Source organism: Sylvia atricapilla, chromosome 20 (genome assembly GCF_009819655.1).
Source record: "Sylvia atricapilla isolate bSylAtr1 chromosome 20, bSylAtr1.pri, whole genome shotgun sequence".
NCBI lineage: Eukaryota > Metazoa > Chordata > Aves > Passeriformes > Sylviidae > Sylvia > Sylvia atricapilla.
In genome coordinates, this window is record NC_089159.1 from 4,658,361 (window position 1) to 4,685,454 (window position 27,094).

General features: G+C 43.4%; 1 protein-coding gene across 7 annotated transcripts in view; it reads left to right on the plus strand.

Moving 5' to 3' along the window:
* Positions 1 to 27,094, plus strand: part of CUX1 (cut like homeobox 1) — a 274,071-nt gene that overhangs the window by 102,096 nt on the left and 144,881 nt on the right. For all 7 annotated transcript variants that reach the window (XM_066333204.1, XM_066333199.1, XM_066333200.1 and 4 more), the window contains exons 3-4: positions 5,826 to 5,873; positions 20,009 to 20,087. In XM_066333204.1, coding sequence (XP_066189301.1) covers positions 5,826 to 5,873; positions 20,009 to 20,087 — 127 coding nt within the window. The remainder of the gene's footprint in view (positions 1 to 5,825; positions 5,874 to 20,008; positions 20,088 to 27,094) is intronic.

The window sequence follows — 27,094 nt, forward strand, 5'->3', positions numbered from 1 at the left end:
GCTACTGTAAATCAAGATTTTTTATTTATCATTGTGCTACGTTGAAACGTATCTATAAATGTAACTTTAAAAGGGTTTGGGTTTTCTTTTGTACAGAGAAAACACTGGCATGTTAGTGTACTGAAATAACTAAAAATATCACAGAAGATTGATAAGATGGTGATTCATTCTTTAATGATCGGATTTCAAGTAAATATTTCAGCAGCCTTAAGCAATAAGAGGTTTTATATCTCATTAAATCAAAGTGTAAATTGAGCAATAAATTGTTTACTCATATGATTTGCTTTGCCTTATATTTTAGGAATTAAGTAAGTCATCTAAGCAACTGCATAATACCTGTTTGAACAACTATCTGGGATTTCAGTTTCATCTCTTTTAGATTAAAGCAAAGGGGAACTTGCTGGAACTAATTAAATATAAAGACTTAAATGTTTCCTTTAGTACACCCCCGACCACGTGTTCCCAGGATTCCTGGTGGAAAAAACTTGGAATATCCTGGATTTTTCATAATACAAAGAAATAATATTTAAAACTTATGCCCTGGTAGGTGAGTGTCTGAGTGATCCCAACCCTTCCACCCATTTTCCCATAGCAGGGCAAAGCATCTGTGCCTGCTGCCTCTCTCTAATTAACCAGCAGAACTGCTTACTCCTAATTATAGTTAACTTGCTGATTTGTGTGTTTCATGGTGACAAGTTGTGTCCTTGAAGTACACAATAATCAAACACACCTCAGAAGTTGATGCCAGCGTTCTTCCCAAATCCTTCATGCTTGGCTGCCTCTCCCCTCTCCCCCTTTCAGCTGTATTTATGGGAGGCTCAGCAACATTCTGGAGATAATAGTGGGGTGGATGGAGTGTGTGCAGCTCTGGCTGTGAGGGCACGTGGATAAACATCCTCCCAGTCTCTAGGAACAGACATCCACCTCTCCTCTGCCTCTGGGGAGAGGGGCAGAAACTTGGCACAGAGTTTTTGTCAGGAGAGCTCCCCTTCAGCTGGAATCGTGGAATGGTTTGGGTTGGAAGGGACCTTACATCTCATCTCATTCCAGCCCCTGCCATGGACAGGGACACCTGCCCCTAGCCCAGGCTGCTCCAAGCTCCAGCCAACCTGGCCTTGGACATGTCCAGGGATGGGAAGTGTTGATGGAATTACAAACCTCCTCCTGCACAGCCAGTACGCCCCAGGGCTTGTCTGGAGCTTATTCTGTGTGGGTTTTTTTTCTTTTTCTCTCTGTTTTAAATTATTACAAGGAAGAATCTGGGGTCAGGCTGCCCAGCCCCTGCCAGTTTGGAGCACAGGGCACTTGTCAGTTCTTCCATTCTTTGCCTTATTCCATGTGGGCAAACAGGGAGGGGAACACGAGAGGGGGAAGCCTCAGCCTCTCTCGGGTGATGAGGCTGCTCCACAATGGGTTGTGACAGCTGAACTGCTGGTGTCACCCACGCTGATAGCAGTGGGCTGCTTCTCATTAGGATTCCTGTGCCAGACACCGTGACATTCCCCAGCCCCTGCGTGGCTCCAGCAGACAGAAATACAGAACAATTGGTGGGAAATGAGGCCCAGGCTGGAATTCTCAGCCAGGTTTTGGGGTTGGTTTGTCCCACAGTGCCTGTGTAGATGATAAAGGTGTGTAGGACAAGCTCAGCTTGGCTGGGCCACTTCATCAAACTGGGGTCGGAGGGCTCTTGTTGTGACATTTCGAGATAAGCATTTAGGAGGTAAATGAGATGGAGCAGCCCGTGAGGAGATCAGAAGATGCTTGTGTAGCTTCAGACCTCAAGTAAATTACAAATCCAGCCTTGGTAGCCTGGCCATTGCTGTGTCCTTTGTACTGTACACAGGGTATTAAGATCCAGATAAATAATGTAGTTTAGTTGTCAGGAAGACGCATTTGGTTGCCCAGGATTTCAACACAGATTTATTCTTGGTTTATTTTCCGTGGAGCTATTTTTAATGAGAGTGGGAAGGGAGTTAAAAATTATGTGGATTCAGATTTCATTGTTTAGCTACTTGATCAAAATATAAACTCATTGTTTTTACTCTTGTTAAGAGGAAACGCTGTATTAGCTTTCAGCCATCGGATTTGATTCAGATAATGATACAGCATCCTAGTTCTTGGGCTCCTCATCAGATACTGAGTTTGTCTGTGAGCCCTTTTCAGAAAAGTGCTCTACCCCTGATAAATCATCCAGAGAGAAAGAATGCATGTATTTAGATGGCACGGAAAAATAGGCTAATAATGGGATTGTATTCCTATACTCAAATATTTCAGCGTGTCTATGTTGATAAATTATAATTTGTTTTAATGTTCAGTTGCATGGACCCTTTTCAGCTGCTCTGCTTGGCCGCAGTGTTTTGGTAGCTCTGTGAGGGCTGGAGCCTGGATGCTTTTCCTGTTTTGATCACAGCCCAGGCAGTAAAGGCCACCACACTTTAAACAGATAATAAATCACCCGGTGTCCTTGCTAACCAACACTGCAGATTCCCCTGGGTCTGAACTGAACGTCCTTCTTCCTGTTCAATTTAGTGGAAAGAAGGTAAAATTCTGTTTGAAGTTCAGTGTAATATTTTGAGACAAAGTCTGATGAGAAATTTTTCCAAACTGCCAAAAATAAATCTCCCCAGCAGAGCTGTGACTCGAGGCATATGTATTCCTGACTTCTGTCTGTTTATTTTTATTTCCCTTTGGTTGTGAGCTGTCTCAAGTTTTGATGTTGTTTTGCTGAGGAAGGAATTATAAAAGTACCCTATAAACTCCTTCCTATAAACTCTTTCCAAGGGCAAGCCAGGAAAAGAGGGGAGAAAAGAAAAAGTGGTGTGAAAAAGGTGTTTATGCCTTTTGCTGTGGTGTGTGCCATTTATCCACTCACCTGCACAGAGATTTTGGCTGAGTTTAGAACACTGGATCACATTCCTGCAGTTCCCTTTCCTGGCCTGTTTGCTCGGGGAAGGGAATGGCAGTGGGATGCTCTGTCTCAATTGTTCAGCTGCAACAAGATTTCAAGTTATTGTGAAGATTTCAAGATGTGAAAGCATTTCACCCCGTTCAAGTGTGTGCTCTGATGTGTCCTGGGATCGCCCTGGATGGAGTGCAGGGGGATTAACCCACTGCTTGCCAGTGGAGCTGAAACACCCTGAGCTGCCTTCTCCTCTATCAGGAAATATTTCCAAAGCAGTTTCACCCCCACCACAAGCTGCTGTCTGAATCAAGCACATGTTTTCCCATGATGGCATGAATTTTGCTTGGTAACGTTCTGATTGTTGGGGTGAGTGTTTAGCATCCTAAACTTGCTAAATGAATGGATTTGAAAGGTTTTCTGCCTTTTTGTTTCTGTATTCATGTCTTTGGGATGCTCCTTCTATTCCTCTCCACCCTGCTTCTCTCCCTCTCTGCTGTTACAAACAACATCCCTCATTATTCAAGATGAATATGAAGGTGAAGTCCTGACATAGTTTATATCATGAAATAAAAATGCTGCAAATCCAGTCTTTCAGCAGTCAGGATGTGCCAGAGGAGGCAGTTAAATAAAGGATCTTGGCTAGAACTTGCCATGGACACAGGAGCAGGGATGACATTCTCCTGCCTCTGGATCTGGGATTACATCTTCCTGTGTTTCTGCCTTCACTTCTGACATCACTTTTCTGGCTGGTGCCAAACAAGTCAGTAAATTCAGAGGCAATATCAGGGACAAAAGCCCTAAACCCAGTGATTTTCAACCAGTTGAGATTTTTATTTCAAGAAAAGTTGCCTTGCTTGGATGATATAATTTTTCCTGATTTTATAAAGGGTGCCCACATCCGGGCTGTAAATCTAATTCTGTTTGTAATTTCACTGGGCACTAAAACCACCTCTGCTAGATTTTGGCCTTGAATCTGGGCATTTATTTTGCCATCAGTGGTGATTGTTAACTTTTTTCAACATCAGTATCATCAGGTTACAAAGAAAACACGTTCTAAAAAGTGCACAGCCCCCTGGTCTCCCTGAGGAGGCAGGGAGTGGGGACAAGCTGCTCAACCTGCCAGTTTGCTTTGCTGGAAGTGTAATTTGTAGATGTTTGTGATCCACAAGCACAGTGTCCAACCTTTTTGTGTCCCAAAACAGGCAGCAGGATACATCAGGAGCCATTTGGGTGACTTGGCTTGGACCAAGAACAGAAGCACAGCTTGGTTCATTCTGGAGAAGGAGCTCAGAAAGCTGCAATATTATCCTTGACTTGATGGGGATTAAGCTGTATTTTAGTGCAATAACCATGTCAGAAGTGAAACTTGAGTGATCATTTGTCTTTGATAGCTTCATTTGCCTTGGGCCCCCTAAGCCATTTCTCAGGGAGTGGGAGAACTCCTGATACTCCAACTCTCTGCATGACTTGTCATTTAAATGACAAAAATCACTTCTCTCAAAAGCCTACTTTTCCTTCAGGAAAATCAGATTAAACCCAGGGCTGAGAGTGTTTTGGTGAGTGGTTTAACATCCAATATGTTGCATGACTGTAGATGTAAAAGTAAATGTGTTGGAAAAGAGAATTTCCCAACTTTTTAAGGTCACCTTCTTTTCTGAAAAGCTTGAGGCCTCAACAGACCCTTTTCTACATAGAGAAAATGCTTCAAATACGTCTTTGTGACCCCCTGCAGGAGGTTCAGGTAGCTCAGGGACTGTGGCCTGTGTGCAGGAAGGAAGATTTCATGGTTCCTGAAGCAGCTGGTGGCTGTTCCAGTTGTCAGCAGATTCCCAGAGCATCAAGGACTCAGCATTGGAGGGGCTGTCCAGAGTCTGACCAAATCTCACTTGGCCTTAAAAATGGCTCTTTAGCATTCCCTTAGCACTAGTTCTGCTCAGCTGAGCCTCAGAAATCTCCCAGGATGGGGAATCCACCCTTTCCCTGCAGCAGCATCAGTGCTGCCCTCCCAAGAGACCCAGCATCAGGTTGTTGGTTTCATCCTCTTCCAGATTTATTTCCAGGTGTAAGTGCACTCTGAAGTATGCTTGTGCCCTGTCAGTGGCAAAAGCAGGAATGCAGCATCTTGGCTGTGCATGACTAACAGTGTCCTCTGCAAAGTTACTGGGTTTTATTCTTCAGACACACACGTAATAAGAATTAGACCCAAACCAGCTTAAAAGTGAAGCCACAGAAAATTTTATGTATGATAAATATACCTTTTTTTGTCCTAAATTATCTCAGTTGCTGAGTAAAAATATGCTTTAAACCTTTAGAGTGATTCTGTGGGCAGTATTTGAATGAATTTTGTAGCACTGTGTTTGCTGTAATTTGAAAGAAGAAATTTTGAGTTCTACAGAAACCAACAAATAATACTTGTCATCTTCAATGAGCTCCAGTTCTCTGATGACTAAAGCCAGAGCACTCTTGGGAAAATAATAAATAAAACCGAGATTTCACAAAATGGCAACACTTCTAGTTGAAATGATGGTCCAGCATCATCTTCCTTTAAGCCTGGCTTCCATTTGTGGGAATTTCCTTGGCATAAGTTCAGAGGTGTAGCTGCTGTGGAGGTAGATAGAGGCATTTACTGCTAATCTCATGAATGTTTCAGCTGAATTAGGAGACTGAAGGCATTCAGTGCTTACCCACCACAGTTTGGATAATTAATACCATTTGCAGCACGTGCAGGTGTATGTCAAACTGGAAATTCAGACCTGCTCAAAGTGAACTCCAGCTATAATTCTGTAATTTTAATCAAAGCTGCCACAAAATGCGATCAGAATTGAAGTAACGCTTGAGAACTGAGAAACAACATCAGGAAAAACATGCTGATGACTTGTCCTTTGCAGTTTTTCTGATGGGATATCCTGCTTCTGTCTTCCAGGACCTGCGCAAACAGGTAGCTCCATTGCTGAAGAGTTTCCAGGGAGAGGTAAGAGCTTCTTCTGGTTCTGGTGATGTTTTCAGGGCTGCTTCCCATGAGCCTGGTGTGCTGGGGGTGTGTGTGTGGCCAGCTGGGCACGGAGCCCCCAAGGCTCAGCCCTTTGCATTTTGTGTGTGCAGGGAATGTCAGGAGCCTGAGGATGGAGAGGGAGCTTTTCCAAGAGCACAGCATGACAGGACAAGGGGGTTGGCTTCAAACTGACAGAGAGTAGGTTTAGATTGGATATTGGGAAGAAATTCTTTCCTGTGTGTTGCTGTAGGACACGATGAATGAACAACAGTCAAGTCGTCAGGGCAAAAAGAGAGAAGTTTATTTTTCTACTTCAGTTTCTATAGATTTTGGACAGTGACTGTGGATTGGAGGATGAGGTTGCCACCTCTCCAGCCACACTGATCAAACTAAAAGTTCATCAGTTGTCCCTCCTCAAGAGAGGAATAAGAAACAAGAAGCACACTTACTATAACATCACTTTGTTTGCATGAAAATCTGTAAGAAACTCCACTACAAAAATACAAACCTCAGAAGGGTGAAAAATACCAGAGCAACACTTGGGAGGGTGGTGGGGCTGTGGCACAGGTTGTCCAGACAAGCTCTGGCTGCCTCATCCCTAGAAGTGTTTAAAACCAGGTTGGATGGAGCTTGGAGCAACCTGAGACAGAGGAAAGTGTCCCTGCCCATGGCAGTGGGGTGGAACAAGGTGATCCTCAAGGTCCCTTCCAACCCCGGGTCGTTCTGTGATTCTGTGATACACTGGGTTTGTGCTGGACAATCTAAACTGGTCACATCTCTTTGCTCTGAGCCTCCCTGAGCATCCTGTCACTGTGGCAGGGACCCAGGTGGCACTTTTAGCTTGCTGGGCCTCACTGACCCTACAGGCTGAGCTCCTGATGAATGCACTGTAGTGCACTGTAGTGGTTTCATGTTCACCAATTTCTGTTTTTCAAAATTAGTGCAGTGGTCTGAGTGTCTCCTAGACAGGATTTTGATTCCCATTCTTTTCCTTTAGTGTTTGTTAATAAACCCATCTTTTAAGTTTGAGCCTGCTTTGCTTTTCTCCTAATCCTATCTCACAGCAGGAAAAAGACTAAATAATTCTAGGAGACACTCAGACCGCTACACTAATTTTGAGAAACAGAAATTGGCAAACGTGAAACCGCTACATGCACTCGTAAAACACGAGGATACTGCAAATTGTTCTCCCTGCAAAGCTTTTCAGCTGGAAAACCTTGTATTCCAGAGGGCTGATGGAAAGCCCTGGGCTGGCAGGTGTTGGTTGGATGGCCACAGCCCCGCTGCTGGCTCCAGCTCGAGTTTCTCTTCACAGCACTCACCGAGAACGCACCAGCACAGTGCTCACGAGTTTAAAAGCCAACTGTTGTTATTCTGAAGGGTTTCTATAGGCAAAGGCAGCTGGGCCAATTAGAGAGTTTTCCAGTTTTGCTGTGGCCAGATGGGAGCCGTGGTTCTGCTCGGAAAGCGTCAGGGAGGGAAGGTGGAAATTACATTTGTCCTTGTAAAGCTCTGTGCCTGCGTGGGGGGCTGGATGGAGGCACACTGAGCCACATTACAGAGCTCTGCCCCTCCAGAACTGTGTTCCAGCACCTCCTCAATCCCTGACTCGTTCACTGACTTTAGACTGTGGCAGTTCCATCAGCACAGGGCAGTTCAGGAGTGTGTTTGCAGGGATTTAAGTGCACAACTCCCCTGAGTGAGCCTTGCAATCCTGATCACTTCTACATCTTACTAAATCTTACTGCCAACTAGGCAATAATCCCTCATTTAAAAGCAGCATGGTACTTTTTGTTTTACAACCTGATTTCCCAAGTCTTGCTAGAAATAAATAAATAACCAAGATAACTTTGTCCTTGATATATCCAGCAGACATTTGTGAGAACAAAGAATGACTTGCGTGGGTCCGTTTGCCAATGGAAATTTACACTTTAAAATTGCTCCGAGTGCATTGAGGTGCTCTTAGAACCTTTTCACTTCAGTTTCAAGCTTGCAATGCACTGAGTGAAAAGTGCATGTGTGCTTTCAGCACTGTTCTTTAATGAAGGGAATGTCTGAGGATCAAGTAAGAAACATCAATTTTGAATTTGGCTGCAGTGAAGGAGATTCTCCCATTAGATCTTCCCTGGTGGAGACAGCTCCCTGTTACCTTGGTATGGCTCACACACACTCCTCTCCTGTAGTTTTGCTTCACTGATAAAAAAGTGAAGTTTATTTTGGTACAAATTCAACCTCACCAGAGTAAAATTTGTTGTTGTAATCCCGTGTTACGTAAATGAAGCACAAATACACTAAGAGATTGTGCTGCTGAATCTCTGAGCTGGTGATTCCAGTCTCCCTAATCGAGACAGGGTTTCAGAAACCTAAAAAACCTGAACTAATCATGATTGACTACATAAATGCACCACATTAAACTGTGAATTATGGTATTTGATTATAGATGTAATTACTGTATCTTGTTTTGGAGACAAATCAAAATACCGAGGATATGAGCCTGTTCTGTTGAGTTATATTTGATTGTTCAGGATATAGATCTGGTTTCTGGTTGTTGTTAAGGCTGACTTTCTAAAACATCAGGAGATGACTGCTCTGGGTATCTCAAAAACAAGTTTTGTTAAGCAAATAGGCTTCTCTCCATTTCAAATCCCCAGGAGATGCCTCGATTCCTGTCCCCTGAGAGGCTCAGGGAACAGCACTGCTGGGAGCAGACACTCCCCTCAGCAGTCCCCTGGGACTGATTGTCTTGCAATAATTTATTACCTGCCAGGTGATATTTAATGTCCTGGGAGGAGCTGGCAGAGGGACCTTTTGGTCCCACAGTACCTGTGGGATGGGATGTGAGCAGGGAGGAGGAATAGGGAAAAGAAGTCCCCTGATTTTACTACACAGACATCAGTTTTCAGCCCCAGATTTGTCCCTGGAAGTGTTCCAGGCCAGGCTGGATGGGCTCTGAGTAACCTGCTCTGGTGGAAGGTGCACATGGCAAAGGAGCTGGAACAGCTTCACACCCATCCAACCCAAACCTTTCAGTGATTCCTTGACTGTGGGGTTTTAAAAAAGATCAACAGCAGTGAGTAAATAAAACAGAGGTAAATGAGGAAGTGATGGGGGTAAATGTTTTTTTAGGGCCCTTTCTGTTGGAGTGTCCTGGAGCAGGAGTAGGGAATGCTGGAGGAGCAGCCTCCATACATACAATACTGTACAAAAAGAATGCTCCAGGCATTTCAGGTGGGAATATGGAACTTTGGGGCACCACCAGCTGCTCACTCACAAGTGAAGAAAAAGGTTCCTGCCTGATGTACCTTCTCTATTTCCCTGTGGGAGAGTCTCCACCATATTTTTGCCTCCACTGCTGCTGCTGCCCCATCCTTTGCTCAAACTGCTCTTAGACAGAATTAGGTGCTTTTGGCATGGAATAATAAATTAGATTTTGTCATGGAATAATAAATTGGATTCCACATGAGAAGGGAAGTGGGCTTTTACCATTCCCATTTGGGCTGAGCTGCCACAGGACTCTGGGCTTTAGGGAGGGCCAGCAGATCAGAGGATGGAGGCAGCTCCCTCCTCTTAAGCACAGGTATTTAAGCAGCTTTACATGGATATTGCTGTGTTCCTGCTCCCCACCCCCTCCTTAGCACTTTTTCTGGTGTGATCCCACGTTCAGCACAAAATTGGTTTTTTTTCCCCTCTTTTTGCTGGCCTGGGGGGTTCAGAGCAGCAGCTCAGTGCAAGGGAGAGGTCAGGAGACCAAAGCCAGGGGCAGGAGCAGCAGAAATGTGTCAGCTCAGGTTGACTTAAACTGTCCTTGAACTGTGCCTGGGTGAGCCTGAAGTGACTTGGAGAGAGGGGAGGTTAAGCTCAGGTATTTCTGTCCCCTCCCAAGCACGATTTATGGGGGCTGCTGGTAAAACCTGGGGCCAGTTGGCTTTTTTAAACAAACCCACAGGTCGCTTTAGCCAATTTTTCTCTTCTTTTTAAGCATGGAATGTTGATACTTCCCCCCACTATTTTCCCTTTATATCATATGAATTTATAAATACCGGACAAAGCAGAACATTCTGTATTCCTTAGTTATTTATCTCATTCATTGAGATAAAAACTGTTCCAGTTATCAAATATTCAGTTTCCATTAGTACTTGGAAATAACTTTTTTTTTTATAGATCTCAATGTGTTAAGTAACTGGATTTTTTATGGTAAGAGTTAAAGTAAAAGCACTATGAAATGGAATTTAGCATACTACAAATTTTCAAATGCATTCCTAGTTCAGCATAAGCCCCTATTAATTCATCACTGGAGAATAGTTTTATTATAGTACTTTTTCCTTATTTAGGATCTTAATGGAAATTTGAAGGCAGTTTTCTAATTTAACAGAATGTTGTGTCTGCTTCAGAGCTGATGGTATTGTTCTTTTGAAATCTGTGGGTAACTTTTCTGCCTTCCCTGGAAGATTTAAGGTCTGGGTGGTGTAAACAGGCTATTGTGAGCAAGACAGTTAAAAGTCATTAATTTCAGAAGTGTAAAATTCCTGTCATTTTAATCTTAAATCTCTGTCTTGCTTTTCCTTTTCATTGCCATTAACTTGAGGATGCAACTTATTAATGGTTTGCTCTCCCTGTGCTGGGCTAAATACAGGACTGAACCAGGAAAGGTTAAAGAGCTTTGCCATGCAATCATGAAATTACTATTATATGTAATTAGCAAGGCACTCCTGCAAGCAGCCATCTGAAGAAGCTGTGTTTTGGATAGGTCACTGTGCTTCACCATCCATCAGTGGATGGATATTTGTACATTAAATCTGAAAAAGAAAAAAAAAAAGGCAAAAAAGAAGGGATGTTCTTGGGCTATGTTAATTTACAGAACTGTGGTATGGGAGTCTGATGTTGGAATCTGTATTTGTGAAGTCATCAGACAGATATTTTAAGGCTGGGAAAGGATTTCCTGAGGTCATTAGCATTCTTTTCATGTGGCATAAGAGCACTGTCCAACAGTAATGCAGTAATCCCTCATTTGGAGAACCCTCTAAGGCACAGACTCCAAAACAACATGCTGGACTTGATGTCTGTGAAAGCCATTTCTCATATTCTTCTCTCAGAGCAAGTACTTTTAAGGGTATTGCCATTCTGATGAGACCACTCTGGCTCCCCACTCAGCTGAATTGCTCTTTAAACTATTAATTTGGTCAGTTGAGTAATTTAATAATTTTCCATATGCAGACAACAGAAGCTGAAAATCAGTTTGATGTGCTGGAACTACTAATCATGTCTTTGAAGGAGTACTCTAATAATGTGTGCCTAAACCACTTCAGACCTACGTTCCTTCTGCAATTTGAAGGACTATTCCTGAGCTGATACTCATATTTTTCTATTTTGCCCCCCTTAATTTCCTTATGTTAAATTTCCAAACCTAATTAATACAATTTCTTTCCTGTACGTTCACTCCATGATGGCTCAATTAGAGCAGCAGTAGAACTGTGGTTCAATATTCAGGCCAACTTCATAATTGAAAACACATTTTCTTCTCAAAAGCTGCAGCTGGTTTGGTTCTGCTCATGCAGAAAAGGATATAACCTTGCATAACATAGGAAATGAACGGTTGAGAGAGAAGCCAAATTCAATTTCAGTCAGATATTTTGAGGATAAGTCCATGATCTATGGAAGCAAGGGAATGAAAAGTGTGTGTATGTGGAAAGCAGCGTGTTCAGCACTCTATTAATCACGGCCAGCCTGGGTGCTGTTGTGTGCCTTGCGTTAGCACTGATGCTCGTAGGGAGGCTGGAGAGCAGCCAAGCACTCCAGAAGTTAACCTCTTAAAGACCCTGAGCTGCTTTCTGTTGAATAAATGTAATTTTGTGGTCAGAAATAAATGCTTGTGATGTAGCAGGAGCTTTGAAAACAACAGCGTGGCAAAGCTATTACAAATTGCTCTGTGTTGGGGAAGTCAACAGCATACATCAAAATCCGGAGCTCGAGTTTGGGCCCAGAGCCTCTCTGCTTTTCAATGGAAGTCCCACCAAACCCCTCTATTTACCAGAAGTTAATTTTTTTTGGCAGTTAATTCTCTTTTAAAAAGCCCACTCTGCATCTCAGTTGCGTTCCCTAAAGCAGGGAGAGGCCGTGACCTGCTCTCGGGGTAACTGCAGCTCCACAGCGCTTTCATTTCTTTGTTTACAGAAGTGTGTCAATGATTATTTATTTATTTTTGGCTGGCTTGATTGCAGTTTAAACAACATCTTTCCTGAGGAAGGTGATTTAAATATACTCCAGCATCCCAGGGGCAGATGAGCTCTCCCTGCTGAGCACATGGGGTGGCTTCAGCAGGGCCAAAAGCATCCCCGAGAGGGGACACTGAGCTGCAGGGGAGGGACACAACTGCAGAGACTCAAATGCAGCCAGAGCCTCTCCTATTTTATCCCTTTTTCTTTCCTGGGACAGCTCTCAGCTGTGGGGATAACAGGCAAAGTCCCAAACCTTACACATCCCACCAGAAGCAGTGACAGGCACTCCAAGCTCTTGCAGGTTCCTTTCCAACTTGCAGGCAAGTTGTACCAAGACAGCAGAGACTACCAGGGTAACTTTGGGGAGGATCAGCCCAAATCCTCTTATTTTTACATAATTGACAAAGTGCTGAAATTCCTGTTGGCAGCTGGTGGGCTGTCTGTACACTGTGCTGCTGCCAGGCACTCGGGGGCAACGGGAACAGTGGTGGGAAATTCAGTTTGTTCAGGATTCCGACAGGCAGCACTGGTGCAGCTCACAGGGTCAGGAGTGTCTTCTCATGCTCAGGAGAAAAAAAAAAGGGAGCTTGAAGTGTGCTGGAAGGAATGGGGATGGGAGGGCTGGGCTGGGCGAGGTTTTCTGCCGAGTCCCCGTTTCTCCAAATACAGAATTAGCTCTGTATTTATTACAGAATTAGCTCTGTATGTATTACACAATCACCTCTATTTATTACTGATTTACTATGAGGCTCTATACAATTTGGCATCTGGTCTTGCTTTGTCAGAAAAGAGAAGCAAGAGGGTGAGCTCAGTACAAAACCCCAGGAAAAGGGTGCATCTCGGTATTTATGTGCAGGTGGATTTTGCACAAAGGTGGTTGATGAGCTCCTTCTTGCACAGATTCCTGTGACCTAATTTTTTTTTAAAAGACCTAAACAGATCATCCACAAGGGAGAGGAGTGACTGTGGGTTCCAGGTCACTGCTCAGAGACTGGAGGAGAGGTGCAGGTGAGAACACCCACTCACCTGGCACGTGGCTCCTGCTGCTGGGAAGCTGGGGGTGATGTGGGATAGCCCAGGCTGCTCCCTCCTGGCTTCCTCCCCTTCCTCCCTGCCCCATTTCCCACACCAAACACGCTGGGCTGGCGTGGCCAGGGTTGTTCTCCATCCTTGTGCTCTCACAGAACCCTGAGGATCAGAACTGGCAAGCTCTGACATCTCCCTCTTTGGTGACAGAACAAATGATTCGCTGATCTGTTCACCAGAAAGGTGTTCCTTCGGTTTTGGGGGGAGGATGTGTCCCCTGTTCAGAGGTCAGCTCTTTGTTTTACCTTTTTGGCATTAAGAAAATTCACGACTGGCCTGTGCTGACTTGAGGAGAGAGGCTGGGATGCAGAGTGTAGAATTACAAGGGTAAATAATTATTCATTGTTCAGTCAAATTGGGGCACTTCATGTCTGGCTTCACACAAGGTTTTTATACCCCTTAAAATACAGGTACAACACAATTTGACTAGCACCCACACTTGCTAATTGGAGTAAAACTTTGCAAATCAATCCTATTTCCACAGCAGTCTACAGATCCAGGCATCCCTGGGGTCAGCCTTGCTGGAGTTACTGGTTTGTGACACCAGAAAACACCGTGAGGCTTTGAATGAAGTGTCAGAGGGGCTGGGATGTTTGCATTAGCTGGTGTTCAGTATCCTTTATCCTTCCATGAGCAAAGTCCTGATTTCCAGGACCAGGCTGTCCTTTGATTTGTTTTAGTTGAGCATGAAAAGCACCAAAGCCTCCAGGAGAACTGTATCGTGTTGTTACACCAGAGCGTGTAACACGAACTAATACAGCCACAAACAAAGTTAATCCACTTTCATACTGTAAAGATTGATCAATAAAAGACAATTCTGGTAACATTTGGCTCTCTGAGCCTCCCTGTGCCCTCCACTCCCTGTCACTGGTTTTGTGCAGGTGTGGCACTGGAGCCATGGGGTGTCCTTGCCCCAGCTCTGGGTCTCCACCTCCTCCCAGGTGCTGAGCCCAGCAAATGCACAGCATGAGTCAGTTCAGTTCGCCAGCACAATGGAAAATAAGTTCTTCCTCTCCTTCCTTAGTTTTTCGCTGAGCCACTGAGCTGAATCACACCCCGGGAGAGGCAGGAGGAGGGAGCAGGGCTGGGATGGATGGCTTGGGAGCTGGGTGAGAGCAGGAGCTGGGAAACCTGCTCTGAAATGCAGAGAGAGGTGAGGAGGGAGGCAGGTGGGTTATCCAAGGCTCCAGGAGAGGTCCAGCAGGGACAGCACACCGCTGATCCCAAGGCAGGGTGGCTGACAGGATTTAATCAGATCCGTGGCTCTGCTGTCAGTATCTGCAGGCACATGTTGGGCTGGGCTGTTTTACTGGGAAGGAAGATCAAAGATTGGAAAAGCAGCAAGAAGCTGTCCTGTGAGAACATTCCTCAGGGGATGGCAGCGTTGTTTGTCTGGGAAAATCAGGATTTAGCTGGGCATGAAAGGAAGAGGAGGTTTTAAGGGTTCAAGGTTGCAGCTGTTTCACAGTGGAGGGAACAGAATTGAAAAGTTGAGGCGTTTGAGTCCTTCCTAAAGCTCTCTGCCTAATTTGAGGTTAAACCAACAGGTTGGTGAGGCAGATGTGCCCTTCCCAGGCTCTTTCCTGGTACCTGTGTCCCGACCCAAGCTGCTTTGTTAGACAGACTGCTATTGGATCCACTGTGAAGTCCTTAATTCTGTGAAAGAATTTATAGCCCAGCTAAAATCCACGCCATATGCCTTAAGCAACTGCACAGAAATACTTGCTTTACAATTTTGCTTCAAAACTGTTTTAATTGCAAGAAAGCTAAAAATAAGAATTTTTTTTACTTTTTTTCTTTCATCAGTGGCAAAATAAAATAACAGGGATGGTAAATAATTTTTTATTAATTTCTAAATTAAGATGCTTTATTTATTTATTTATTTATTTATTTATTTATTTCTGTAGGTATCTCTTGGTATTAAGAAAGGGAAATCAAGCCAACTGTATTACAGAGGCTTCAAATATAGACTGATGCATTAATAATCCTGCTATAGCCACCACTGGATTCCAAGGCAGTTATTCAAGAATACCGTACCGCTTAAAAGAGTGGTGCTTTAATGAGTTGTTCTCATGTTTTTCCCTTTGTTTCATATGGTTCTTCCAGTTCTTAATGGTGTTTTGGTAACTCGTAGTAATTGAAGACAAATGGAAAAACTTCGTGATGCAAAACAATACGACAGGAGATGTGTAAGGGAAAAGGGATGGGTGTCTCCTTAAGGCATCCATTTATTAAGAATCAGAACAGAAAACTAACTTCTCTTTTAAATAATTTAGTTTTGTTTGATAGGTTAGTTCCAGGCTTTGTGCAGAACAGTAAAAGGCATGTTAAGCTGGTTAACAGGAGTGAAAACTAAACTGGAGAACTATGAGGATAAGGGGAAGAGCTGGGACTGCAAAGTTCATATTTAGCAGAGTGGCGTGGACACTTGTGTTTGTGGTTCTGAGAGTAAATCACCAGCGCTTTGGGAATGCCAGACAGACAGAGCACTGGGAACCCCTCACAGAGGAGCTGTCTTTGGGATCCTGAGGGCAGCACCCCAATCTCCCAGCTCTGCTGAACGATCCAAGTGGATCCAAGATGAGCAGCACACGTGCCAGTCTCATGCTCAGAGATGTGTTAATGTGCTGATGTCTCTCAGTTCACAGAATTCAGGTGTCAGTGCAGGATGTGCTGGCAGCTGGCAGTCCAGCTTCCTTGCAGAGATCTTCAGCATCCTGTTCCATCTTTAAATTCAGGAGCAGACGTGTGCATCCTTCAGTCTGCCTGCAGTCCATGAGGCAATCCACGTTCATAGAGCCCAGGGCATCCCAGCCCTGCAGACCCCTGCTCATGACATATTGGGGCACTAAACAGCAGACTTGAATTAATGCTGAAATCTCCAACTGCATAAAAACTGACAGATTCCAAACTAAAGCCACAGGCTTTGCTTTTTATCCCTCTGAACTTGGCTGGACTTGGCTGGAAGAGGCAACATTAAACCTGCGTTCAGCACCTTCCCTGGCCTAGGTGCCAGATTCTACAGTGCTTACATAAATGTGGAGATAAATCCATGGATTTCATTGATGATATTTTGATTTCAGCCAGGTGCAGTGGGTATTAGACTGGGACCAAATGCTCCTGAGCTAGGCTGTCCGTGTTTTTGGGGGAGCAAGCCAGCAGTGTCAGACAACAAGGCAGAGTGGGATCAGACCACGGAGATCTTCATGGGCAGCTGGAAGGAGACAATTCCAGAGGGGAAGGGTGACCTTGGTACCCTGAGCATCAACTCAGGAGAGCACCTGACCTGGAGAAACGAGGGGGATAAAGGGAGGACTGGTCTCAGCCTGTGTCTGGCTCCTCCACGTAGCTGCGGCGATGTTTTGGGGGTGAAGAGTGAGATGAAGGCTGCGCTGAGCAGGGAGGATTCCTGGTGTCTCAGTTCTGTTATCTCACTGCAGCACCAGTGGTATTATCAAGACAAATAGGATGCCAAAACTTAAAAGTGAACATATGTTTCTGGGGGTGGTGGGGAATACAGAGGTCACCGTTGTTTCTTTCTGCTCAGAGAAGACATAATGGGGCCTGGTTTAGATAAATTAAGATTTGGAGCTAAGCTCGTGTCAAGACAACGCGAGTGTAATTATAAGTTGACTTCTTGCAGGGTCCCTGAAGTTTTTAGAGTCAAATAAAAATGTTCAGCAAGAGTTTTATAATGTAGTTCAATGGTTTAATGTGAGCTGATTGCAGCTCAGCCTTGTTGGCTCCTGAACCAATTTTACTTTGATTTGAAAATTTTTTCAGTGAACTTCCAAATGTTTCCATGTCATTTCAGTGCTCTGTTTCCTCCCTCTCTGGACTTAATTTATATTTTGCTATTTTTGATGTCTTTTTCCTCCCATATTTCCTTATTTCTTTATGCACCTGGGTGCTGGCATGCCAAATAATTTTTTTATTCCAGTTAAAGTTGTCATGGTGCTTTTTCTAAATTTTATTTTAAAATATAAAATAGTTGCAGTGCTCATTTTTAGTAGAACTTTAAACCAGACGGGTTGATTTATTTATTTTAACAACTAAAACATAAAACCATATTTCTGCCTAGTGGGATTGTTTGGAATTCTGGTTCTGAATTTGAGGGTGAAAAAAGGTGTAAAATACCTGTGATTTACAAACTGCTTCCTTTGGAAAGTCTCTGATCTCCTTGCAAGATATTGTTTCAAATCTGGTTTATATTTCCATCACTCTATAACTGGTAAGGAGCAAATAAACCATACCTTCTATAATACTTAGAGAGAATAAAAGTACAAATGCTCTTTATTAAAATGTGGAAAAACTGTAATAGGAAAACAAATCCATCCTGTTATTTCCCAGAAATGGAAGCATTTAAGTGCTTTGCTTTTCATAAAAGGGGCAAATGAATTTTTCAAAATACAGTACAGAATCAGTGCTGTAATGCTAATTGTATTTAATAATAGTAATTTAAATTTGGCTGCTCTCTGCCGAGCAGCAGCGAGAGAAAATTGTATGTGGGAACGTTGAAGTCCAGAAGTGTAACATATGGTGTGGTTTGGCCTTCAGAGAGTCTCCGTGCACCCATGAAACAGCTCAACTGCACCAGTGGCCCTGGTGGTGCCCTTCCTTCTCACCCCGTCCCCGAGCAGAGCCTGACACTCCCCAGCAGGGATTGACACATCCCGGGGCCTCCCTGCCTTTGGCACTTCGTTCCACAGGCTCATTTCGAGCACTCCTCGTGTGAAAATGTTCCCTCCGAATCGCTTCTGTTCTCCTCCCCTGATGAGCATCAGTCCCTCTGCGATTGCTCAGATTCTGATTATTAAGTGAGTTATTCACAGCCATCAGTCAATCCCTTGCCCTGTGGCACATCTCCACTGCCTTTCCTGGTCTTTCTTGGTAAACTCTGGAAGAGCAGCACGGCCAGCTCTTCTTGAGAGTTTATATCTGCTCTCCACATCCTCCATCATTTCGCCATCTGATGCTCACTTATCACTTCTCCAATACTCTTTGATCGGTTGCAAATAGGTCAGGGGTCAGTTACCACACCTCCACCCATCTCCATAAATTAATCCAGATCCTGGGGGATGTAAGCAAAATAGGAACTTGGTTTATTTCTTTAAATACAGCCTGGTATTGTGTTGCCAGAACTTGTCTCTTCCCAGCCTCTCTCCGTATCTCCCAAGATTTCCTTGCCGCTGCTGCCAAATGCTGTGCAGACGCTGCCCGTGTCCTTATTTCCCTCCTTGACCCCTCCTCCTCTCCTCCAGGCCTTTTCTTGGCTTATACCTTGTGCATTGTGCTTCTGTGTGATTTCTGCTGCTGTCCTTGTCCTTTGGTTTCTCTGGCCTCAGTCCTGCCCCTAATGATCCTGACGAGTCCCCAGCCACGGGGCTGATCCGCACCGGTCTCCGCTGCCGGCTCCCGAGGTTATTTAATCATCCACGTCGTAGGATTGCTCCTCTTTCCCTTCCCAGATCTTCCTCTTCTCTTCACAGAGGCCACAGAGAACAGAGTTGGCACCAGGGCTGACCTCCCAGCACGCTGCTGCTTTGCCTCCCCTCCTCTTCCTCTGGCGGGCACCCGGCTCTCCCAGCGCTGCAAATCCCCCTCCTGCAGGATAAAATATCAGATACTTTCCTGAAATACAGATACAGTAAACTCTGGCCATTGTTTCTGCCTTATCTACCGAATCAATAATGTAGAGAAAGAATTCAAGGACGTTTTTCAGACAGGGCCTTCCTTTTTTTAGGCCGCGGTGACGTCCGCACCTTTAAATGGTTCCATAATATCCACTGCCTTTCAAATACACAGAAGAATTGATATCAGGCCTTTTGTATCCGCAGTTCTTCAGATCCTTCCTTGCCTTTTATTAAAATATGGGAACGATAATCTCCATGCCTTTGGTTTCCTGATTTGGGTAAGCTGCCACAGAGCTGTGTCAGGCTTTCCTGTTTCCCTTTCTGTCCCTCTGCTTTGGAGCATTAATTCCCTGGATCTGATCCTGAGTCACTTTGCTTGTTTATTGTCAATATGAAGCAAGAGTAAATCCTCTGGTTTCTAGTACAATAGGAAAATACATGTTTACCAGGAAAAAGTTGCTGTGGAAGAAGTATTTTATTCTCCGAGCCGTTAAGCTGCCTTTCCTTGTAAAATGGAGTTTTAGCTGAAAATACAGACGTAGGGGAAAAATAACAAAATGATAAAAATAAATTTTATAGATGAGTACTGTATGTGTTACAGAACACACGGAGAAGCTGGTCAGAGGAGCTCAAGAGTGCAGAGCTGCATCAGAAAACTTCTTTGCATGTAGAAGATTCACAGTTATTTAGTGTTAAGTATCACAGGGTGCTCAACAAGTTCATCTTTTCATCTCCTCACAGGCTTATTGGAAATAATAGAAAAAAATTATTTGCCACAATAAAGGCAGAGTGGGACATCAGAAGTGGCCACAGTTCTGTTTGCTGTGTTAGATCTCAATAAGTGGTGAAGGAAAACAGTTTTGAGGAGAGAATCTGCCAGGCAAACACCAGGCTTTTTATAAAGATTTAAAGGAAAGAATCACAACAGGCAGGAGAGTTCATGAAATTATTGATGCTTGTTATTGGGCTGAAAAATGGACTTTTAAATTATATTTAGTACAAATGTAGCAGGAACAGTCTTTTAAGACTTCTTCTATAGGAGCTGTACACAGGAGACCTGGGTTCCCTTTTTAGGTACTTACTAGTTTTACATGGAATTATTAATTTATATTTATAGCTCTGAGTGTGAGAGTGGTACTGGAACAAGACTTCAAGCTTCTTTTCTCATCTCCCCTTGTAGATTGATGCATTGGGTAAACGAAGCAAAGAAGCAGAGGCAGCCTTCTTGAATGTTTATAAGAGATTAATTGATGTTCCAGGTAAGCAAATTATTCCCTTATTCTGAAAAATTAATGGTTCATGTTTGTATGAATGCTACTGGGCATTTTTCCTACCTTTAATAAGGTAAATATGAGTAATGGTTTTGTTCTGGAACTGATAGACTCCTGTATTGTTTCTAATGGAGAGAACTGTAACTGTGGCACATTTCAGGACTTCTCATTGCATTTACATGTTCATGTTTGTATGAATCAATTTATATTATTATGATACTGTGTGATCCACAGTATTTTGTTTGTTAGAGGGTTCAGACAATTTTAACAAAACAAAACAAAAAAAAAGGCATCTTGAAGCTTCACCAAGAACCAACAATATTTCTACTTTTAAGGGCTAGAGAAAACTTTTCATGCCTTCCAAAATAAACAAAAGAAAAAGCCTTACTGAAAAGTAAATCACTACCAAATTTCAATTCTGTGCAGTGTAAATGTGATCATAAATTTTATTCAAAGGCCTTTATTGTATGTGTTTTCAACTTCCCTTTTGTTTGGCATCCGATCTTTCTTTGTTTGGCATTTGGTTTCAGTTCATTTCTTTTTACATTTTGGGAGTCGATTTTTTTTGTTTTCCCCAGTGGTAAATAAATAACTGCCTGAGCAGATTTTTCTTTCTGCAGCTGTACCCACAGCAGAGAGGGAGCGAGGAGCCCCAGTCTCCACTGCCACATCTTGGCCTGACTGAGCTGTTGACACATGGACTCTGTGTGTCACTTTATAGTCTTATAGAACATTAACATTATATATATATATCATATTCAAAATACCTCAAGAGGTGTTTTGAGGTGTAATTAATACTTTTAAATACTTTAAAGGCCTCCTAGTACCCTGACCTTTACTGGTTTTACCGTTCAAGGAGTGCATTTCATGCATGCTTCAAATAAAAATTAATTTTTTAATGTTTTAATTTAATGATTAACTGGTTGAAAGGTCAGTGTTTTCAGACGCTCAGTCTGAGCTAAAATATGTATTTTTTCATGCTTTCCCATTCCTAGTTGAGGAGTGCCCAGTGGCCAGTCCTTCTGTAAGGATGCGGGGACTCACCACGCTCTTCCTGAGCCACAACTGCCTTGGAAATGTTGTTTTTAGGTTAGTCAGCTGTGGTCTGTGAGTTTTCCTTCACTTATTTCCTGCTCAGAGTCTCAGTAATGTTCCAGTGAACACAGAGCAGCTCCCTCTGGCCACCTGCTCGTGCCATGGGAGGAGTGGGTAACTCAGAGAGGGTCTGGCCATCACGGGCAGTTTGCCTGGCACCAGCAGCGTGGGGCTGGGATGGGCACCCGCAGCTCTGGCTTGGAGAGAAACACCTCCCAATGAAAATTAAAACATTCCCAACAAATCTGCAGCCTGGGAGTCCAGCAGTGAGCACTGGGGAGAGGCACTGCAGCCCCTCCAGCTCCACACTAACTGTGCTGCAGTTTCCTGCCATAATTTGGGAGCTGAGTAGGTTTGAGTTGGAACAGTCTGGCTTTTTTCACAACTGAGACGTGGTGTCAAACAAGAGCTGTGTGGGATCCTTCGTGTGCTCTTGTGCAGAGGCTTCTTTCTGAAGCCTGGCAAGATCACAGGTGCTGGGATCTGAGCAGCAGATCACACCAAGCCTTGAGGAGAAGGCAGGATTTATATCCCACCCGTGCTGTTTGAAATGGTGAGGGTCTTGTAGGAGAAAGAATTTTCTCTTTTCCTTCACTTGCAGGAGCAAAATTTACAGCCCTGCTCCCACACCCTACAGCCTCTCTCTTGCCCCTCCATCCCCTGCACGTGCCTTATGTCACCTGTCACAGAAATATTTCTTTGAAAGTCTTAATACACATAAAAACTTCAGCCTGGCTGAGTTGGGAGTGCAGTGGAGCCTGTGGGATGAGAAATACCCTCAGGTTTTAGGCCCATGATCTTACCTGGAGGTCTGAGGTAAAAGTAAATTCCAGGTTCTCCAGGAGAAGTCCAGCCAGTCTCCTGTAGCTGCGTGCAGGCATAACAAATACTCACAGTTTACACCACACACTGCAAGGAGAAGGAAAGCAGCCATCAGGAATGCATGGCACTGGTCTTTGTCACTCTGCTTCGTTGTGTTCCTCTATTATTTTTTTTTATCCTCCTCTCATGCTGTGTAGTCTGCTCCCTTGGGTGTCCCTGCAGGGCTGGGCAGTGTCCATGGAGAGCTCTCCTTTATAAACACCCATCAGCGTTCATTTATCACACCTCTCGCTTTGCCTCCGTGCGCCTTTACATATCTTTTGACCTGTTCATTTGGTATTTCAAATATTTAGGTACACTTTTAGCTCCCCAGTGCTGCTGTGTTTTCTTTTTGGTGTGAGAAGGGAGCGATGATGTTTGGGGGAAGCTATGCCTGGAATGCTGCACAGTGGTTATTTAGCATTAAGCATCGCTGTTACATGACAAGGGTGCAATTTTATCAGACTTTCAATATCCTTTATAGGACCATATAATAATTGCAGCTGAAGTCTAATTCCCAGCAGCCAATTTTATGGTTCTTGAGGAAAGCGTGTATTTCTCTCCTCAGTAATAATGTGCACACTTTATATAATTAAAAAGGGCTTCTATTTTAATTTTACTATAAAATGATCTGTATTGAAACTCCAGCTACAGTGCTTTATGGATTCAGCAAAGTTTAATGATTTTCTTTTCCTGACTTGAGCAGAGTTTTCACTCAGGCTCACCAGTAAGGAATTTGTGGGAAGGATGGTATTTTACTTGTAAATTTTCCTATGTACATCGGGGGATTTTTCTTTAAAAGATAAAACAGACCTTTTATATATCTCTCTCCAGCTTTATGATGGTGGTAAAATAGCATTATCATTACTTTGTGCTCCAAAATTTATCCTTCCTAAAGGAAAGTACATGTCAAGGAAAACATTTTGGTTTATGTACATTTATACAGCTCATATCGTTCTGTCTTGCTTGAGACTGAACATTTTTAATTAATGGAATTAATTTTCTCATTTAATTGCCTTATTTTCAGTATGCAGTACAGAGCAAGGGAAAAGCGAATGCTGCCACATGAATTGCACTAATCAACAAGGTTGTCACAACTTACCTTTAAAAATAATGTGAATACATTTATTTTGAAGTAAAGGGAGGCTGGGTCTGTGTTTTGAGGAAGGCTTCTTCCATCTGTTCAAGATTCCTTTGTCTCCAGTTTTATAAAATAAGTGTATTATGTATAACACCCTTGGCTTTTAGGGCCGTAATCTTGCAAGCACTTAAAGTGAAATTGGAGCCTCGTTGTGTGTTTGGAGGAGCGGTGTTGCCTTGCAGAAATGGTATACTCAAAATTCCTTTTCTTTTTCCTAAGTCTTTAAAGGAAAAATAGGGAGCATTAAAAGTGCTAAGTATTTTTATTTCAAACAAGGAACTACTTTTTTTTTTTTTTTTTTTTTTTTTTTTTTTTTTTTTTTTTTTTTGAAACAAAACTTCAGTGTAATTTTCAAGTAAAAGTTACAAGGTGGAGACCAAGTGAATGCCAGGTGTCTGTGTCTGGACAAAGTGGTTAAGTAAAGTGTTCTTTCTGCAGTGGATCACTGCTCTTACTGCCCAGTGCCACGGTGGATTTGCTCAGTATTTTGTCTCAGTATTGCTCCTGTGTAGGCAAAGAACAATTCTGCCTTTAAACACAAACTGTGCTCTCTGGATGTGGCACAATTAAACCCAGTTGGGTTCAGTCCATAGAACAGGAAAAAACACAGAGTTTTTTTCAGCATGTGCACGTTTGAGAGCGAGGGAAGGTTACTGCAAACTGCTCTGGGTTTGGAGGGGCTGTGCTGCCTTCCAGGGCTGAGCCAGGAATGGAGGAATGGGTTTCGTTTCTCCTTAATGGGAATTTTCTCATCAGGAAACAAAACAACTCTGGGGGTGTAAGAGGGGTGTGTGTGTGTGTGGTTTTATTGGGGACTCTTCCTGGCTCTGTGCTGTGATCAGATTTGGTGCTGTGTAATGTCTGTGATGTGGGGTTTAGCTCAGAGGATCTGCTATCGAAGGGAATGGAACAAAAAAACAGAGAAGGTAAAAATAAGATTTTTTTTTTTTCTTTTTTTAATGCGCCCTGTCAAAACAATCAAAAGCAATAACAGTGAAAGATGGCTGAAGTGGAAATTTTATCTTTCCCTTGCTCTTTGCCGTCATAAATTGCACACCCAGCCGTGGGGGCTGTGTCTCACAAAGGGGTTTGCAGGAGGAGCAGGCTCCTTCCTAAGGAGTTTTCCACACACCTACATGTAGTATTTTAGTCTACACACAACCCCAGTTCAGCCTTGCAAATTCCAACTGCCCTGCACAGGGCGTTCTTTTTCCAAAGAATGCTTTAGCTGAGAAAACAGAAACTTCTTTTCGAATAAATGAGCAGTAAAGCACTAAACAAGTGTGAGGCAATTACTTCTAAAGGCAGAAATGAAAATTATTTGCAGTGCTTGCAAATAATCAGCCATTTATCAGCCTTTGCCTTTTGATTATTTACAACTCACGGCCCTCTCCAGACTTGCACTGCTGCTTGGGCTATGAGAAAATTCCATTTAAAGTGTATCTGATCAACGTCCTGAGGTTAAAGGTGATACAAGAGAAAAACAGGTTTGATTTTGGATTTGATTGGGGTTTTTTTTCCCCCAGAAAAATTACCTGCTGCTTCTGTTGGAGGTGATAAACGTGTATGAAGTTGTTGTGTTTATGTACATCCTGTGACTTGTTCGGATTTTTGGGGAAAGTGTAGTGTAAAGGAGAAAGGTTAATGCCAGCCTTGGTAAGAAAGTCTGTATAATAAAGACTTTTACAGACCCAGATGACTCATGGTGTGCTAAAATTTCAACCTTAGTACCCCCAGGCTTTTCTGCCTATAGGGAGAGCTGGGTGAATGTAAATTTAGGGGACAGTAAAGAGAGGTGAGGGAAATGAGGCTCACTCTGAGGGAATGTGTTTAAGCACATCCCAAAGGAGAATACTAAAAAGAGTTTGAAAAAGTTAATACTTGGAATGCTCCTGGCTGAGATAATGGTTAATTGGTTGGCAAGACTGTCTAAAGAGCAAGATCAGGTCATAGTATATAAACTCTGAGTTTGTGGTACATGGGGGCTGAACAGCACAGACCATTTTTGAGAAATGTTTGGTATCATTGCAGTGCAAAAAATTTTAGGCAGTTCCTCCTCATTTGTTAATAATACATGTCAAAACTGTCACCCCTTTCCCAGTAAAATATGTTGGAATAAAACAAAGGACAGACCCATAAAATGAACAAGTTTATGGTTTTGCTGCCCCAGACTGTACAAGGGAAATGAATATTCATAAAAGGCACATTCATGTGCCTTTTCTCAACCTTAGAGGGAAAGGAAAACAATATTACAGTGAGTACTCTCAGGGGGGAAAGGAAGCAAAATGAACTTGCTAACAGACACAGAAGTGGCACAGACACCCCTCAAACGCAGCAGTCGGGTGTCTTTCTAAACACACTTGAAAATCTGATAAAATTAAGCAGAAAATTGAGCATAGTTAATACTTGAAAGAGTGAAAAGCCATAAACCCCTGTGGCTGCAGGCAGTGATTTAGCTGGTGAGTGGATCCCATCTGAAGCCAAAATCCTTGATGCGTCACCTGCGTGTTTAGAACAGGCAAAAAGAAGGAGCTGCACAAACAGGAAAATCTGGAAGCAAAAATCTCTAAAAAAATGATGGACTGTAGAAATGTAGTGCTTCTCCCCAAACTGTTCTGCAAATCTAAAAAAGAGTGGGAGTGAGAGGGACAGTTTAAAGTCCCGACTGCAGACGGGAGATTGGAGCCGAGTTCTCCGAGGGCCAGAGCTGCCGCCTTTCGTTTTCCAGAATCTCCTGAATCACTCGGGATGCTGCTCCAGCCTTGGCAGTCCAGTGCTGAGGAATGTACAAGTAGCTCATAATCACTTCAGCCTCCTTCCCCGTGGGGCTGGAATTCCGAGCTGCAGGACAGGGCGCAGTTTGGGGTGTGTGGATGTGTCTGGGTCAGTGCCTGCTGGTAGGGCAGCACTGTCAGAGTTACACTCCTATTGTCACATGGAGCACAAAGTCCTGGCCACTTCCCACCTTTAGAACTCATTCGCTTTATCCTTCTGTTTTGAAACCTATGTCAAAATAACTGAAAATAGTTCTGTTACCTGAATGTGTGGCTTGAAGTTGGGCTTGTCTGATCACATCCTTTTTTTTCTCTAGTTTTTCCCGTTGAATTAATAATTGGATAAATTCCTTTGTAAAAGCCGGAATAAATATTCAGAGGAAGAAATATCCCTAAAGCATTCACTTTAAAAAATTTATTGTGTGGTTGTCAAGCCCTATTTTACTTGGTAGGCTGGAGGCACGGAAGGAAGAGGTGAGGTGCAGATAAGGGGAAGGATGCAGGGAACAGGAGCAGGAAGAATGTGCTGTAGAAGGAGATATCCCAGCAGATATCCCTGCGGGAAGGGGCAGTGTTCACCTGCAGGGAGAGGTTGAGAGCAGCCCCGAGACTGGAGCAAAAGGCAGAGTGTGCTGGGCAGGGAGAATATCGGACTTTCCCTTTCTCGGCTGCAGGAATGTGAACTGGAATTAGAATAAACCCCGGCTTTCGGAGGGTTTAGTGCTAAGTCTGTTCAGAGGCTTTTAGGAGAAAGAAGGGATGAATATAGCAGAAATGCTTTCAAACATAGTAGAAGGCTCTTTTTCTTTTATAATCTCGAAGTAGGAGAAATGAAACTCGAAGTACAAGAGTTTTTTCTGTAACTGTCCTTTGCACTGAGCTCGCTGTGTGAGCAGAAACTCCAGCGTCCTGGGGCATTACTAGAACACTAACAATCAAATTGGAGCCTTTTCAGTTGCAGTGGCTTCTCTTGTAACTCATTAGGTTCTTTTTCAGCTGACATAGCGCCATCAAATACTGCCCTATTATGCAAACCCCACGTTTAATATTAAAAACTTTTCTGAGGATTTGCTTTGGTTACTCGTTTGAAAATAGAGGGAACTGCAGTTCGTGAGGGAGTCGAT